A 17,896-nucleotide genomic window follows, 5' to 3' on the forward strand; every position below is an offset into this window, starting at 1 on the left:
GGAATCACCAGGATTCTATCGGAGGCGATAACACACCGTGTTGGGCCATTAAAATCAACGTGACAAAGACAGAAATCGTTTGCCAACGATTTCACAACAGACTCACAGAAATGGAGGTAAATGATTAAAGAATGTAGGTCTCAGAGTTCCTTTCGAATTGTGATATTTTACCTTCTATTTACAGAGATAAAAGTACACAGAAAAAAGTTAATATTTAAGCACTTTTCTATTTGCAGCCCTCTTTTTAGTGGAGGAAGCCACTTTGGTGGTGTCTGTGTGAGTCATCCACAATGATTTCTCTGGTACTCGTCTTGTTCTCGAGTTTTCTCTGCCATGTCGCCACTGCAGGCCGGAGTAAGTACTCTTTGCTTTTGCAAATATAATTAATATATCCAACCCCCTAGTACGTGACAGGGATCGATAATGTTAATTTAAATTCTCTTTCGGGTGGATGCTGGGGACACTGGATTGATACGGATTCTTCGATATTGCCACGCTTAAAGCTCCTCCCTGAGATATTCAGGCAATTGAAGTCTCAAAGTATTGACCTGTAAAATGGGGATAATGAGAGTACCTTTCAAAGGGTAGTTGAGGAGATGAGATGAGATATTGCCTATACGGAGTATTTGGTACCGAACTTGGCAGAGTTATTATTGACGGCATTAAGTAGTTTTTTCATTTACGGGCTAGCTGAGCTTAAAAATGCAAATGTAGATTTCTTAACTAACCGCTTTGTGCTCTATTTCAGCCTGTCCCAAACCAGATGATTTACCATTTGCCATAGTCGTTCCAGTAAAAGCATCCTATGACCCAGGGGAGCAGATAGTCTACACTTGCCAGCCGGGCTACGTGTCCCGGGGTGGGATGAGGAGGTTTACATGTCCTCTCACGGGAATTTGGCCCATCAACACCTTGAAGTGTATACGTAAGTCAGTGCCTTCTCTCACATGCTCCCCCCCTCATTGGGATTCTGGACATTTGTGGGGATAACCTACCTCGTCATGCTCAGGGCACGGTGAGCCAGCAGAGCCGAGGAATGGAGGGTTGTGAAGAAACAAGAGGGCTTGGGGAGTATGTCCACTGGAAGAGAAACCAAGGGCGATGGGTGCTATTTAGAGAGGAGGAGGTGAGCATAGCCCAGAACTAGAAGAGATGTAAAAAAGAGACCTACCGGGGGTGCTCGGATGGCTCAGTTGGTTGAGCATCCGACTTTGGCTCAGGTCATGGGTTCAAGCCCCGTGTCAGGCTCCGTGCTGAGGGTGCAGAGCCTGCTTGGGATTCTCTCTCTCCCGCAGTCTCTGCCTTTCCCCTGCTCGCACACACACGCTCTCTCTCTCAAAATAAATAAACTTAAAAAAAAAAAAAAAGAGAAGTGCTAGGATAAAAGAGAGGGAAACACTGCAGAAGTGATAAAGAAGTGCAGATACCCTGAAATTTAGACAGATGCCAAAGGGACTCATGAAAAAGTAAAACACAGGGGTGCCTGGGTGGCTCAGTCGGTTAAGCGGCCGACTTCGGCTCAGGTCATGATCTCGCGGTCCGTGAGTTCGAGCCCCGCGTCGGGCTCTGTGCTGACAGCTCGGAGCCTGGAGCCTGTTTCGGATTCTGTGTCTCCCTCTCTCTGATCCTCCCCCGTTCATGCTCTGTCTCTCTTTGTTAAAAAATAAATAAACGTTAAAAAAAAAAAAATTAAAACATGAGGAATCATCAGATTTTTGGACTTTGCCTCAAAATGAAGGCAGGTTTAATATAATCATATCATACTTTATAATAAATATAATTATATAAATAGAATATGATTCTATAACCATAATTGATAATAAATTGTAATATTTTATATAAATATAATATAAACATTTAAGTATAAACTTATTGCTACTGCCTTATGGAGGATGGTTGCATTTCTTTATTTCTCCGAACATGGTTCTGTGGTTTATGCCAGCATTACTTTTTACAGTCAAATATTGAGCAATCAACCCAATAGAATTTCTGGCAATTTTATGTAGAAATTAAGCAGTAAAAATAACTATATGGACCTATCTGAGCTCTGGTTATTTGGTCATAGGAACACGACCTTTGTGAAAAATCATACATTTCATACAAGTGATTTTAGTATGCTTTTTTAAATTTTAAGAACATTTTTTAAATGGTTGTTTATTTTGAGAGAGAGAGAGAGAAAGAAAGAGAGAGCATGAACAGAGGAGGGACAGAGAGAGAGGGAGAGAGAGACAGAGAGAGAGAGAGACAGAGAGAGAGAGAGAGAGAGAGAGAATTCCAAGCAGGCTCCATGCTGTCAGCACAAGGCTGACATGGGGCTCGATCTCCTAAACCATGAGATCATGACCTGAGCCAAAATCTAGAGTCGGACGCTTAACTAACTGAGCCACCCAGGTGCCCCAATTTTACTATGCTTTTTGACTGAAAAAGGACTAAATGTTATTTTTAATGGAAAACAGTTATAACATTATAGGGGAAATGTTTTATTTAAATCAGCCATAACGCAGGGGCACCTGGGTGGCTCAGTCGGTTAAGCGGCCGACTTCGGCCCAGGTCACGATCTCGCAGTCCGTGAGTTCAAGCCCCGCGTCGGGCTCTGTGCTAACAGCTCAGAGCCTGGAGCCTGTTTCAGATTCTGTGTCTCCCTCTCTCTGACCCTCCCCCGTTCATGCTTTGTCTCTCTCTGTCTCAAAAATAAATAAACGATAAAAAAAAAATCAGCCATAACTCTGAAATAGTAACAATTTTATTTTTTTTCAAGTTACTTTCCACATATAGTTTTGCATCACTGCACTGAGTAGGTACCATTTTGTATTTTTCTATTTTCGTCAGCATAGCACGAACACTGACTATCACGGTCTTTGTAATTCATATTTTGCTGGCTGCATAAGAGTTCAACTGTTGATTTCTCATAATTAATCAAATCATTCACCTGATGGTAAACATTTAGCCTGTCCAATTTTTGTTATTTGAGGTAACGGTGCAATGAGCCCCTTTGGGCATTTATCATTTAACTAATTTTGCGTAATTTTCTTAGACTAGTTACCAGCAGGGTTATTGGATCAAAGAACAGGAATGAGTGTATATGGTTTTATTTTAATGAAAAATTCTATAAATTAAAATGTACTTTTCTGTCTTCAATTTACAGCCAGAGTATGTCCTTTCGCTGGAATCTTAGAAAATGGAGCTGTACGCTACACAACTTTTGAATATCCCAACACCATCAGTTTTTCTTGCAACACCGGGTAAAGACTTCTAACAGATGTGGAAGAACATTTCTGTGCCCTTAAGCTAAATAGCAAGACATATTTAATTTTTAGCCTTCAGCCTGGACTTGCTGAAAACAAATCGATTTTAGTCCTGCTTTTAACTATACTGCAGTGGTGTTGGGATGGGGTAAGGGATGGAGAATATAACAGCTAGTAAAATATGAAGTCACTAGTGTATCAAACTTTCCTTCTCCTGATTAATTACTTATCTGAGGAGGTACATTGGAACGATTAAAACTGGATGATAATTCTTTATAATCTCTGAGACAAATCTTGGCATGAAGGTTTAAATAGTTTAGGATTTGGACTTGGGCTTTAGTTATGAACCTGATTTGGTTGACTGACTTGGGAGTCTCTAGAAGGTTCTTTGGAGAAGGTTGGGAGCATGATGATGTAGAACACAGTTCTGTCAATCCTCACATGATACAGTACAGGATTCCGCAGCAAGAAAGCACATACGGTCGGTCGTATAGCTCATTTGCCTTATGACCAAAGACACTACCAGTGACATTGTTAATTACATGTTGTTTGCACATTAGCGCAAAATTTTACTTAGGGTTCTTGTTTGGGATTGGAAATTAAGAAATACTATGTGTGAAAGAGAAATGGACTCCTTTCATCTGAACACCAATTAACTGTGGGCCTGATGAAAAAGGACCTTGAAACGATTGGCTTTGAGGAGACAATGCTATATTTTCAGTGGAAATGTACTGCATTGTTTTTACCCATTTGTGTCTGTGGAGTGAATAGTTTTGGAAAATGAATAGTAGCCATAGCTCAGTTTGATTCACTTTTGGGGGTTTGGTTTCTACATGTACATCTACGGAGCACTCTCATTCCTCAGTGAGTCCCCTGCAGCCCTGAGGTGGGAGATTTGATGAACCTCCAGTGAGTGCTGAGCTCCTCAGGGAAACTGCATTACAAAATGGGGAAGCCGTCAGCAGCATTAATCCGAAGCAGTGCTCAGCGGAGAAGACATTTGAGATGCCGTCGATGGATCATTTTACTGCTTGATGGATTACATGTTCCTTTTGCAGGTTTTATCTGAGTGGAGCTAGTTCTGCTAAATGCACTGAGGAGGGAAGATGGAGTGTTGACCTTCCTGTCTGTGCTCGTGAGTCTGTGGGCCCCCCGTTATGGGGAGAGCGATTAGCTGGTGTGCCTGGGACTTTGCTGGTTTTAGCACTGTACGTTCCAAGCCCTGGCAATCCTTCCATCCTGGCTCCATTCGATGGCCGCTCATCCTTCTGGAGAGGGTTCATCTGGATAATCCTCTTATCTCAGAGGATGTAACAACCCCTGTGGACTGACAACAGGGGAGCGTTCTAGTCGTGAACACATTTGCATCCCCCACCTGGTAGAGGCAGGGATACCTGGGTTTACTCATTCTGTCACTATTGTGGTGGTTTGGCAAGAGCTTGGATTTGTGTGGCATTGGTCAATCAGGGACTGCCACCATTTGACTAGACGAACTGGAAACAGTGAGGTCAAACATCTTCCTCCCAGTCTGGAACCTCATTCACTCATGTATTCATTCACCCATTTATGTATTCTATAACCGTGTAGTGGGGACCTCATACGTGCCATAGCCAGTTCTCAGCACTGAGGCTACAAGGCTAATGGAGACTTCGGTCTGCCCTTAGCAAGCGTGTCTAGTGATGAGGGAGAGACGGAAGCAACCTTAACAGGGAGCTTAGACTCCATCAAAGGGCCTTGGATCATAGGAGCAGAGTGGGATTCCTTCAAAAAACACTGCTGGTTTGTTCCGGGGACATTCACCCGTGCAACCAGTGTCGGCTCTGGGCATTGCTTACATAGGGAGGGATGTTCTGATGTTCCCTAACTCATGATTCATAAGAGTCCCATCTTTGCCCAGGAGGCCCGCGCATTCCAATAACGGTTATGGTTCTTGAACATTCCAGAGAGGTCTGTCCTAGCAAAAGCCAGTGAAAAAGTAAAGCAATTTCAAATAAATGATAGTTCAAGGACATGTGAACTACCAAAAAAAAAAGTGTTTTTTAAGGATAAATTAAGTAGAGTTTTTTACTCAGTGGTTCTTTTTTTTTTTTAAATTTTTTAAAAATGTCTTTATTTTTGAGACAGAGAGAGAGACAGACAGACAGACAGACAGAACGTGAGCGGGAGAGGGGTAGAGAGAGAGGGAGACACAAAATCCACAGGAGGCTCCAGGCTCTGAGCTGTCAGCACAGAGTCCGACGCGAGGCTCAAACTCGTGAACTGTGAGATCATGACCTGCACTGAAATCGAATGCTTAACCGACTGAGCCACCCAGGTGCCCCAGAATCACCACGGTTCTTATAGTTTCCCTCGTACGCAGATTTATATTGATTATGTAAAGTCACTTTTTCTTCTTGGTTGCAAACACGAAGCCTACTTTCGCTGCAGCCTAATCTAAATGAGTGCTTCTCACACTTTACTGTACATGTGAATCACCCGGACATCTTGTTAAAATGCAGATTCTGATTCATGGGTCTGGGGTCAGGTCTGAGCTTCTGGAGTTCTAAGAAGTTTCCAGGCAAAGCCCATGCTGCTGGTTTACGGATCACACTTTGAGAAGCAGGGATCTAGATAATCCAAGTGAAATCACATCCCTGTCTGCACTAACTTCCTGGACTTATTGAAACCCCATCTTAGTCAGGTCAGGATGACAGCCCCTGTGTCTCCACATAAAGCCACTTATGTGAACTCCATGCATACAGAGGGCAAAAGCAGGACATATTCAGTAGGAACAAAGAAACATGAACTAGCAGTGGGACGTCGAAGTCACAAATGACTTTGTACTGAGTGCCATCATCAGCAATTAATGCAGGATGGTCCTCTACCAATTCTGACTTCCAGAAACATCTTCCAAGGCAGCATTTGGATCAAAGACTTATGGAAACGTATGCATTGTGTTACTGTCACAGACAATATTGACAAGACTTGGATTTACTTCATTTTTTTTTTTTTTTTTTAGTTTTTTGACTGATACAATCATCTGATTTTCAGATCATATTTTCCTTTTTGACTTCTACAATTGGTTATTTTTACCCTAGCATTTGATCAAGTTTTGCATTTTCTCAAGTTCATCTTTGTTTGTTTTTTCTTTTTTTCCATTCTGGAAAGAGTATCTTTAAACGACTCAGCTATTTTCATAAAAGTGATTGTTCCTTCTTTTTCCAGCTGTAACCTGCCCTCCACCAGCCATACCTAAGTTTGCAACACTTAGTGTTTATAAGCCATTGGCTGGAAACAACTCCATCTATGGAAACAAGGCCGTCTTTGAATGCTTGCCACACTATGCCATGTTTGGAAATGATACAGTTACCTGCACGGCACATGGAAATTGGACTACATTACCAGAATGCAGAGGTAGGTGCAATGACAAGACAAAATTAGCATGACAGTGTAGAATCCCATTTTTGAAAAGTATGGAAAATTCCATGATCATTGAGTGTTTCCGACGGCCTTTTCCAAGAAATGTTTATTGGCATCCACCATGTGGATAGGTGTTGGGGATACCAGATGAATGAAACCTGGCTTCTCACCCCAGAAGAGTTATATATAATGCAATGACCTGTCTGGGGCCACCTGGGAGAGCTTCCCAGAGACGTGGAGAATGAGCGGAAGGCATGCCGCAGGGCTACAGGATGTGGAAAGTCAGGGAGGTGTGAAACAACAGGGTGTGTGCACGGACAGCTGAATATCATGGTGAGGTTGGTCAAGAGAAGCCAGCGTTATGGTGGGGAGTCCTGGGAGACGAAGGTGAAAACTGGGTTGTAGTCAGATCGCTACGAGCTTTTATGGTGTCCCTAAATTTAAGAATCACAAGAATATTCGATTTAAAAAATTGTCAAAATTCTTCCCCTTTTAAATTGACCTATCATTGCTATCTTTGAATTTGTCGACTGCAAACCAAGTAAACAAATTGTAGAGTTTATCATGCCCACCAGGAATTATACTAAGGACTGCTACTTTCTCCTATGGTAGATATTATAGATATCTCTCGAATGATTCAAAACATAAGTGCTTTTTATCATGGGGAACTAGTACTAATAATACCTAGCACCTTTTGTGGGACTTAAATCCTGGGCCACATACTGGTCTCATGTTGTACATGTGTCACCTCATTTAATTCTCCCGAGTCCTAAGCACTAGGTTCTTTTTTTCTTCTTCAACCTTTCACCTAGATGTATCAACTGTCAGCATGTTGTGACTTTCTCTGTCTCCCTCTCTCTTTCCATAGACAGATGCTTTTTCTTCCTGAACCATCTGAAAATAAAGTGACACATCTTGACATAAATACTTACCCATAATACTTCAGCACGAATGTCCTGAGAACAAGAACATTGTCACTGTTGACAAGACATTTACCACGTGTTCCGTTATTACCAATAATAACTTGGGCTATTATAATAATATAAACAACAACATTTATGTCATATGCAGATTTCTCCCAACTGACCGGGAAGTGTTTTTTTATCCATGTGTTTTGTTTTACGTGGGATCTCGTCAAGCATCACACATGCGGTTTAGTCTCCTTCGGTTAAGAATGATCACTTGCCTTTTTAGTTGTCTTTCCTAGACATTTTTCAAGAGTACGGGCTAGTTGCCTTGTAGAATGTTCCATAATCTGAATCTGGTTGATTAGATTCAAGTTAAATGGTTTTGTTAAGATTCTTTGATAATCCTCGACCTAGTCAATTACAACATTGGGGGTTGTAAACCGGCCCTTTCAATCTTTTCTTCTGTTTTTAATTAGCTTGCATTCTTCTATAGACAAGGGCTTTTCTTTTCTTCCTTGGGCTGTTTTTGTTTGTTTGTTTGAAGTATTATTATAGACTCAAGGATTCAAGTGCCAGGAAGCAGCACCATGTTTTTTCTTCACATTTCATGCTGGCTTCTCGTATAGACTGAAGACATTCATAAGAATTAGATTTAACACTTGAAATCCAATAATGGTGTGCTAGTATGCGTGGAGGGAGTCTTTGTGTTTTAATTTCATGGTTTGTTGATTAAAAGAGACGGACTCTTTTTTTTTCTTTTTTCTTTTTTCAAACCCACCCTCTTAGACTGCATGGAGACGAAGTATGGAATAAATAATACCCTGTGATTGTATAAGATCCCAAAGAACTTGGTAGCTCACTGATTTACTTTCAAAGCATTGTTGCTTCTTTTTTTAATATCTAGGGGCTTGTGAGCTTAAGATAAGAGGGACAGAATTAAGCACATAGAAATTCCTTTGCAGCTACAGGAGCACCCAGTGACTCAATGGGGGTAATGGAGACTGGAATGTAACTATTTCATAACCGACAGTCTACTATTTATCATACTAATATGTTTTATTGAATACACTTTTTAGAAGTGAAATGCCCATTCCCATCAAGACCAGACAATGGGTTTGTGAACTATCCTGCAAAACAAACGCTTTATTACAAGGATAAAGCCACCTATGGTTGCCATGATACATATGTCTTGGATGGCCCAGAAGAAGTAGAATGTAACAAATCTGGAAACTGGTCCGCTCAGCCAAGTTGTAAAGGTATGAGATACGGGTGTGGTCTTCACACATCTTGAATTTATCCAGTGGATTGCCCTCACTTGCCATTTTTTTGTTCCAATCATTTTCTACTTGCTGCTCAGACTTCCTTCACGGTTATTGGTATGTGAAGGACTTTAGGACTCACATGGGCACGGGGGAGCTTCGTGCTTAGCAAGCTTGTTGGAGACGAGACTGTGGGAGATAAACAGATCCTTTGCAAGCCCTGATCCCATGGTGGAGGATTGTGTGGGTTTCCTGTGCGCGTCCTTTTCTGCTTTGTTCGAGTGCAGATTCTGCTCGTCGTTGCAAAAACCAACCACACATTAAAAGCTAGTTCAAGGAAATGAGGGTTTGTCATAAATGAGCAACAGGCGATCACGTGGACATTGAAGGTGAGGAAATGGAATACAACTGGTCCTCCTGAGGATTGGAACTGAAAATCAGGCCCCATTGCTACTCTTTCCATATCTCAGTGGCCCTGTGGTCTCTCTCATCTCCATGTGTCCCTGCTTAGTCACCTCAAACCTGGCTGACTCTGGCGGACATCTCAACCAAAGACTTATCACTGACGGGCGTCTTTTCCTGGAAACGCTGGTTCCTTTTGAACTAGGTGTCTGTCCTTGATCCTGTGTCACGCGTATGGAAAGGACAACTTGGCACTATATTTCTGTTCAGGTTGCTGCGGGGCTGGGCAGCTTGAGCAGAAAAGGAAGTTAGGCACAGCAGGAAAAATGATGTATAATTAGTGTCTTACGTTGGAGTCCCCTCGAAGCAGAGCCTGAGACAGGGATTCAAGTGTAGATGATTTATTCAGTGAGTGTCTCAGGAGAGAGTCAGGCTGGTGGAATAGAGTAGGGCACTGCTTCTCAAACTTCACTGTGCCCCAGAATCACCGGGGGGCTTGTTTAAACACAGAGTTTCTGATTCAGTAGATATGGGATAGCACCTGAGAATTTGCATTTTTACCAAGTTCCCAAACGCTGCTGCTGCGGGTCCAGAGACGACGTTTTGAACAAACATGTGGTCTTAGCCGGAGTCTACTTTCAGTTGCATGCTCTTGGGAGCTGCTGGACCATGAATTCTACCCCAGAGTTGATCCCACCAAAAAGCATCGGGACCTGCTTTCTGTATTCCTCTTATCAGTCGTCATTGGCTAAAGGCTGTTCCCTCGGTGTGGGGACTGATTTGCTCCCAGGAGAGGTGGCTCCCTTAAGGCTGAGGGCAATTTTTCAGAGAAAGGAGCATCTGTGAGCTGTTATCAGCCAACTCTCACAGTGGCTGATGGATGGTGGCACTGCCTCAATGAATGGGATCTAAGTGGGACAGTGGAGGTTTATATGAAATGGCAGTATCTGGTGGAAGTCCTTTTTCACTGGAGCTAAAATCTGATGCGTCTGTGTTGACCTTCTTAGGTGGCTGCTGCGGGGGGAGCAAAGGCCATCTTGGAAGCCGTAATTAACGGTTCTGTTAATAAACGACTGCTACCAGCAATGACACTGACACACTCACTAGGAACATTCTTGGAATCTTCTTGTCTTGAGCAACTTGTCTCCGCTGTGCTAATCTATTGGTTCAAATGCTGCATTGTCCCCAGAAGGACTAACTGAACTCCTAAGTCTTGATTACAGATATTCTCTCTTTCAGCTTCTTGTAAATTATCTGTTAAAAAAGCTACTGTGCTATACCAAGGAGAGAGAGTAAAGCTTCAAGAGAAATTTAAGGATGGAATGCTGCATGGTGAAAAGGTTTCTTTCTTCTGCAAAAATAAGGAAAAGAAATGTAGCTATACAGAGGATGCTCAGTGTATAGATGGTACCATTGAAATCCCCAAATGCTTCAAGGGTAAGTCTTACACTGGTACGTTTAGCTAGAATTCCACTTGACCCTCACCATAATAAGTACTTGTATTACCTAATGGTTATAAGAAGCCATGTCAGTTTGGCCCCTGGATTTTTAAAAAGAGAGGACGGGCAGGAGGAAAGAGCAGGACGAAGCGATAAAACGATCCTTTCCTCCGCTCGTGTTAACATTCTCCTTTCCAATTCTTTCCCTTACGATTCAGGGTCGCGGTTTTAGTCGATGAATGTTGAGGTGAATTATGCCATCTTGTATAATTCCAGATTAAGCTCGAGTCATAACAGTAATAACATTGAATGAAATATTGAATACTAACAATATTTACTACCTCTTGTTCCCCGATTACAGAGACCTCACCCCCAGTTACAAAGTAACTCATGGTAATGGTAATTGGTATATAGATCTTCTAACATCTTTTTTTTTCCCTTTCGTCAGCAATTCCCAGAGTTTGAAAAGTATCCAGTAGAGCAAAGTATTCATTAGAGCAAAAATATTTTAAGGAAGATGGAATTATCTTTGTGTGAGATAAAGAAGTGTATAATGAGCAGGTTTTAGAGCGGCCAACCTTTACAGTTTTCAGGGTTAGCGTTTAAATATCTCTGTCACGGTGAAGGAGGAGGCCAGAGGCTGAAGCTATTATTGGCTCCAAATTTAGAAGTGCTCCAAGAATGTTGACAGCCCTATACTGGGCAGGGAGGTTAGAGAAGAGAAGGGTTTGAGAAGTGACCAGCTAGAGACGGAGAAGGAAAGGATAACCAGTAAACCAAATCCACTTCGGAGGTTTGATTATCAGAGATATCCATGCCGTGGAGTAAGCACTCCAACAGTGACAGTTATTCTAATCACAAATAGTCAGAAATGCACTGGATAAATTGTTTTTCAAAATATAGCCGGGCCCTGGTGAGATGTGAAATACTGAAATTGACAAAGGACATTAAGCCTAGTGCAAATCAGTACACAAAATATTACAAGAGGATAATTAAAAAAAAAAAAACCAAAAACACCAAACAGAGCTTTGTTGATGTATTTCTTCGGGCTATTGTCTCTTACAGTGTTCAGACAGATGCCGTGCTATTAGTGCATGGGAGAATAAATAAAAGGCTGATACAATGTTGTTGTTTTATTTCTTTTAATCTTGACTGTCAGAGTTACACAGACCCTTTCATTTTCTGTCTTGGATATGCGTGCCTTATCATCTGCGTGATGTTTTCTGCCATAACTTCAACCTTACACGTAAATGGTTTTATTCATAAAAACATAAATGGCTTTATTCATATAATTAAATTTTTTCCACACGTTTGTGCAACGTATTTGATTTGGCTTAGCTACTTGCCAAATTTAAGAAATGATTGTTCCTCTTAGATTCTTTGTCTTTTCCTTCCCAAACAGAACACAGCTCTCTGGCTTTCTGGAAAACCGATGCATCCGATGTGAAGCCGTGCTAAACGGGTTTACAGAGTCAAAATGGAATGCCACGCTTGTATCGGTGTTTGTCCAAGGAACACAACGGAAGTGGGAAAATAAAGTGACTGAATTTATTGCCTCTGTCACTGCGGCATGGTGGCTGACTTCACTTATGTTAGCTGGGTCAAAAACACAAATGCTCGGAACACGGCTAAGAAAGGGAAAGTGTACCTGATTATCCAGAAACTCCATTCCCCTCTCCCTCACTGTACTCTCAAATGCTTTCACCTAAGGCAACTGCAGTATTTTTCATAGAATGCTCCAGAGAACCGTCACATGAGCCCTCAGCTCTGCCTGGCAGTCTTAGCGTATTTTTCTAGTTTGTTCACTCCCTTCCTCTCCAACATGGCTACGTCTCTTCTAAACCCTCCTCAAACCACCTTCTCTCCTCTCTCTCTCCTGATATTCTTGCTCCTATGTCACCAAGAAAACAGAAGACCTTAAAAAAAAATCTTCCCATGACCAAATCTGTCAACTTAGCCAGGATCTGTACCAGGTTCCTTGCCCTCCATCTTGTTGCCATGGATAAACTCTTGAGTTCCCATCTAAGGGCAAACCTTATTCACTGGACCTCATGTTCCTTCTCCTACTTAAGGACTTTGCCCCTGCCCTGAGCAATATTACATTTTAATTTTTTTTCCATTCTGTTGGACCATTTCTATTAGTATATAAATGTACAGTGATATGACCCATTACAAAAATCCTTCCTGTTGACTGACATCTTCTTCTAGCTACTGCCCCAGGATCTCTTTATTCCCAGTTTATAAAAGTCCTGAAAAAAAGTTGTTTCTCTTTGCCAGCTCCACAAATATTACCCCTCACTACTCTTGAAATCTATCTCCCCGTAGCTATTTCCTAACTGATGCTTCTTCATCAGGATTTGACTTTCTTCCCTGTGGGGGTGTGGGGGGTGGGGCAGATTTCATCTACAAGAGGTTTCTCTGTTCTTCCTCCTTTCCTTCCCTCCCAGGTGGTCATTCAAAATCTCCACAATCCCATTACTTAGCCTTAAAAAACAATTTTGCTTTTTCTTCCTCAGTCCTTTCCTTCTGTATTTATTATCTATGCCTCCCTCTCTCTCTGGGTATTAGAGGTTGGGTCTGAGACTGTTGTACCTCCCTTCAGAAACCAAAAAGTCCTATTTTAGGATTTTGCTGAACAAAAGAGCCATCCACTCTGGACTTCCTCGCTTAGCACAAAGTTTTAGACCGACTGTCTTCTTTAACTTGCTACATATTAATTTTCAAATGGGCCTCTCCCTCATTCCACCTCACCGGTCTAGGAATGGCAAGACAGCAGTAAAAGTTTTAGAACATCTCCTCCTGCCCTAGACATGATCGCAAGGTTTGCTCCAGAAAAGGAAGGAAAGAATATATATATATATATATATATATATATATATATATATATATATATTTAAATTTTTTTAACGTTGTATTTATTTTTGAGACAGAGAGAGACAGAGCATGAACAGGGGAGGGGCAGAGAGAGAGGGAGACACAGAATCCGAAGCAGGCTCCAGGCTCCAAGCTGTCAGCACAGAGCCCGACGCGGGGCTCGAACTCACAAACTGCAAGATCATGACCTGAGCTGAAGTTGGATGCTTAACCGACTGAGCCACCCAGGCGCCCCAAGAATATATATATATTTTATTATCCTCCCCTTGGTTGAAAATGCTTTCCCAATTAATTTTATTATTTCAAAATTTAAAAATACATAGAGAAAAAATTAAATTGCTCACTTTCCCTCAGCTCACTTGAACAGAGCTAGGAAGCAGTGAAGGTCGGTAATGATTTTCTTTGGCATCTGGTGGTTGGTTACTGGGGACCTTTGTAATGTAGAACTGAGCTCTAAGACCTTTTGCTCAATCTCTGAGAGCCTTTTAATAAAAACTCAAAATTAAGCTTTCCTGTTCTTTCACAAGGTCATTAACCTACTGGGATCAACAAAGACATAATCCAGAATTTTTGAAGTCCTATAGTCCAACTTACACCCAATGAAGGAACATACCCAATGGTGGATTCTTTACTTAAGTATTTATTTCCCATGACCTATTTCAAGGGTATGATCAGTAGGATATGTGGCCACTTAGAATGGGTGGTGGTCCTGTACTGGGGGCTGGGATGGGGAGTTGGGACTCGAAGCCCCCTGATGTATCATATACCAGGCACTCCCCTTCAGTTGTTAAACCGTGTGAAAGCAGGATGGGAGGTCTTATGGGAAGAGCTGGTGGCCTCATGGTTGGTACTCAGAACTTTTGGGCAACAGCCATCTACCAATTGGTGTAAGCTTTTCAATATTATTTCATTGAAGCAATACCTGCTTTCAAGAAGATTTGGGACATCTGGATGTTGAAAGGACACAAACAACATAAAAATAAACCACACAGGGGTGCCTGTGTGGCTCAGAGGGAGAGAGAGAGAGAATCCCAAGCAGGCTTTGCCTTGCCAGTGTGGAGCCCAATGTGGGGCTTGAACCATGAACCATGAGATCATGACCTGAGCCGAAATCAAAAGTTGGACGCTTAACTGACTGAGCCACCCAGGTGCCCCATGCTGAGCAGAATTTAATGAAGTCCAGCCTATCAATGATATTTTTCATGGATTGTGTCTTTGACATTGGACCTAAAAAAAGAGTTACTATACCCAAGATCATCTAGATTTGCTCCTGTGTTATCTTCTTGGAGTTTTATGGTTTTTCATTTTACATTTAGGTCTAAGAGCTATTTTAAGTTAAGTTTAGTGATGGATAAGGTCTGTGTCTAGATTAATCTTTTTGCATGTGGGTGTCCATTTATTCTGGTACCATTTATTGAAAATGACTATCCCTGTTCCATTGAATTGCCTTTGCTTCTTTTTTTTTTTTTTTAATTTTTTTTTTTAACGTTTTATTTATTTTTGAGACAGAGAGAGGCAGAGCATGAACGGGGGAGGGGCAGAGAGAGAGGGAGACGCAGAATCGGAAGCAGGCTCCAGGCTCCGAGCCATCAGCCCAGAGCCCGACGCGGGGCTCGAACTCACGGACCGCGAGATCGTGACCTGAGCTGAAGTCGGCCGCTTAACCGACTGCGCCACCCAGGCGCCCCGCCTTTGCTTCTTTATCAAAGAGCAGTGGAATGTATTTACAGTGGTCTATTTCTGGGCACTCTATTCTGTTCCCTTGATTTGTCTATTGTTTTGCCAATACCACACTCTCTTGATTACTGTAGTTTTGCGTCTGTTATTTGCTAACACCCAGTGTTCACAATGCCCAAAGTTCCAGAGCCTAGCACTCCAATTAAAAACCAATTTTTTTTAAGTGTTTATTTTTGAGACAGAGAGAGACCGAGCGTGAACGGGGGAGGGTCAGAGAGAGAGGGAGACACAGAATCGGAAGCAGGCTCCAGGCTCTGAGCCGTCAGCACAGAGCCCGACGCGGGGCTCGAACTCACGGACCGCGAGATCGTGACCTGAGCTGAAGTCAGCTGCTTAAGTGACTGAGCCACCAGGCGCCCACCAATTTGAAACCTCCAGTATGTCTCTACTTCCCACCGCCTGAGGAAGGTGAGCCTGCTCCACAAAGAAGCTCCTAGAATCTAGTAGGTTTGTTGAGGATGGCCTTTTGTACCATTTTGCTCATTGGGAGGCATTTCAGGCTGCTAGATAAGCTTGGTTTCCTGAAAAATTAATCAGAGCAGTCTTTGAAGCTTAGGCCATAGCATCGAGTCCTCTAACTTACGATATTTTCATAGAAAGAAAAATCTGCTATTTTGGCAACCTGAGGAGGCAATTTGGATTAGAGGGTCCCATCCATAGAAACTGCCCCATTGCAGGACCCTATTTAGTGAGCCTGTGGTCCATTTAGCGACATTAGTAGGTTCTCTTTCCCAGATGGTTTTCTTCTTAGGTCAACAGGTTGCCTGTTATCAAAATTCAGCCATGCCCTCTTTAGCCAGTGTGCAGTGATCTCCTCTGCTGACAGTCCAGGAAGTACTTCCCTCCTCCCCCCCAACAGGCAGCCAGGTAGAGAAAGAGTGAAATTATGGCTAAGGAGCTGGTTGGCATCCTATATTCTGGCATGGCTGAATTTGTCGTCCCATGTTACATGACGGTAATTAACTAGCGACCGCAGACCCAGTCGATGCTCTAAGCTGCACATGGCCAACGAGGCCTTATTTCAAGACACGGAGTTCCCTAGATGGGTTTCCCAATGACTGGCTTTCTTCTTGTGGATTATGGCTGGTTAGGCTTCCAAAAGCAAAGGTGTCCATGGTTTCACTCTTCCTCCACGCTGTCCGATAATATCTGCAAGAGGTTTATAGTATTCGAGAATGATTTCTCTCGTTTCTAAGACACTGATCAATCTCTCAACATTATAGGGTCTCGTTTCTGAGTTCCCAAACTCCAGAATAAATATTCGTCGGTGAAATTTCCCATCTACCCGGAGGATCATTTCCCCATATTAATCCCTAAGGCAAAGAGTAAAAAGATAAAAGAAAGAGAGAAAAGAAAACAGCCTGGAATGTAGGCCAAGTGTGTGTGTGAATGTGTGATGCCTGTGTTTACGTGAATATGTGTGTGTGAAGGAATGTTGTGTGGTTGGTGTGCACATGTGTGAGCAAGTTTATCCCTCAAGCGGTAGTGTGTGTGTGTTCATGTGCAGGTGTGTTGTTTGAGGGCATGTGAGCGCGTGTGTGTATGTGCGATGTGCGTACATGAATCTGCGTGTGAATGTGTGATGCATGGGTTCACATGAATGCGTGTGTGAGGGTGTGTATGAATGTGCAACGTATGTGTGGACATGAATGTGTGGGCGTGCGAGAGAACTCGTTCTTTGTGTGCAAATGCTGCCTCCCAGTGGCATCTATTACTTTTAAAAGTGCTTGCAAAAAGGCTGGGAATGAAGAGACAGGCAAGTTTCCTTGCGGCAAGCAAGCACGGGGCAAAATTTTCCATATTATCTCATGTTTGATAGTTGTATCTTCCCAGTGGTGCCATAGGGAAGGGAAGGAAACTGAAGATCAGGGATGTTACCTAACTTGCTTTACCTGGGCCACAGAGCTAGTAAGTGACATAACCAGTTATCCAAACTTCAGAACTGTATCGTTTCTACTATTTTTAAAAATATTTATTTATCGAGAGAGGGAGAGAGAGAGAGAGAGAGAGAGAGCAGGAGGAGCAGAGAGAGAGAGAGAGGGAGACAGAGAGAATCCCGAGCAGGCTCCTCGCTGTCAGTGCAGAGCCTAACACAGGCTCGAACTCATGACCACGAGATCATGACCTGAGCCGAAATCAAGAGTCGGACATGCAACTGACTGAGCCACCCAGGTGCCCCTTGTTTCTACCATTCTTATGCTGCTAGTTAAGCTTTGAATTTTCCCAGGGGCTTTGCGGAAAGGATTGCAGTCTAAAGTTAGAATTTCACAGCCCAGGGAGGCGTGCTGAACCGTTAGTGGAGAGATTTCTGGGTGGGTGAGGCTACCAAGTGCCCTAGCAGGTGGAACAGGCTAGGGCAGTATGCATAATACTGTAGGGATAGAATGGTGTGTACAGCTTAGTTCTGGCATAAGGAGGGAACACAGTATCATTGTGTTAAAGGTAACTTTTTTTTTTTTTCCTTTTTAGTCGTGAAAGAAGAGAGAATATGCCTCATGATTCTGTTTCAGCTCTCTTTACACCGCATTTATTTTTGTGTTCCAAGATATACTTTTGTGACCTGTCAATAGGAAGTTCTGAATCATTTCCTATCCAATTTAAGGAATTTACTGCCTGCGGGATTATTTTGCTAA

The 17,896-nt window shown here is 42.5% G+C and overlaps 1 protein-coding gene across 1 annotated transcript; it reads left to right on the forward strand.

Moving 5' to 3' along the window:
* The first annotated feature begins 275 nt into the window (after positions 1–275).
* Positions 276–12,215, forward strand: APOH (apolipoprotein H). The gene is made up of 8 exons (XM_049637689.1): positions 276–354; positions 749–925; positions 3,146–3,242; positions 4,304–4,380; positions 6,450–6,638; positions 8,629–8,808; positions 10,453–10,650; positions 12,055–12,215. The coding sequence occupies exons 1-8, from the start codon at positions 291–293 to the stop codon at positions 12,108–12,110; spliced, it is 1,038 nt and encodes a 345-aa protein (XP_049493646.1). The 5' UTR covers positions 276–290; the 3' UTR covers positions 12,111–12,215.
* Positions 12,216–17,896: the final 5,681 nt, after the last annotated feature.

Source organism: Panthera uncia, chromosome E1 (genome assembly GCF_023721935.1).
Source record: "Panthera uncia isolate 11264 chromosome E1, Puncia_PCG_1.0, whole genome shotgun sequence".
NCBI lineage: Eukaryota > Metazoa > Chordata > Mammalia > Carnivora > Felidae > Panthera > Panthera uncia.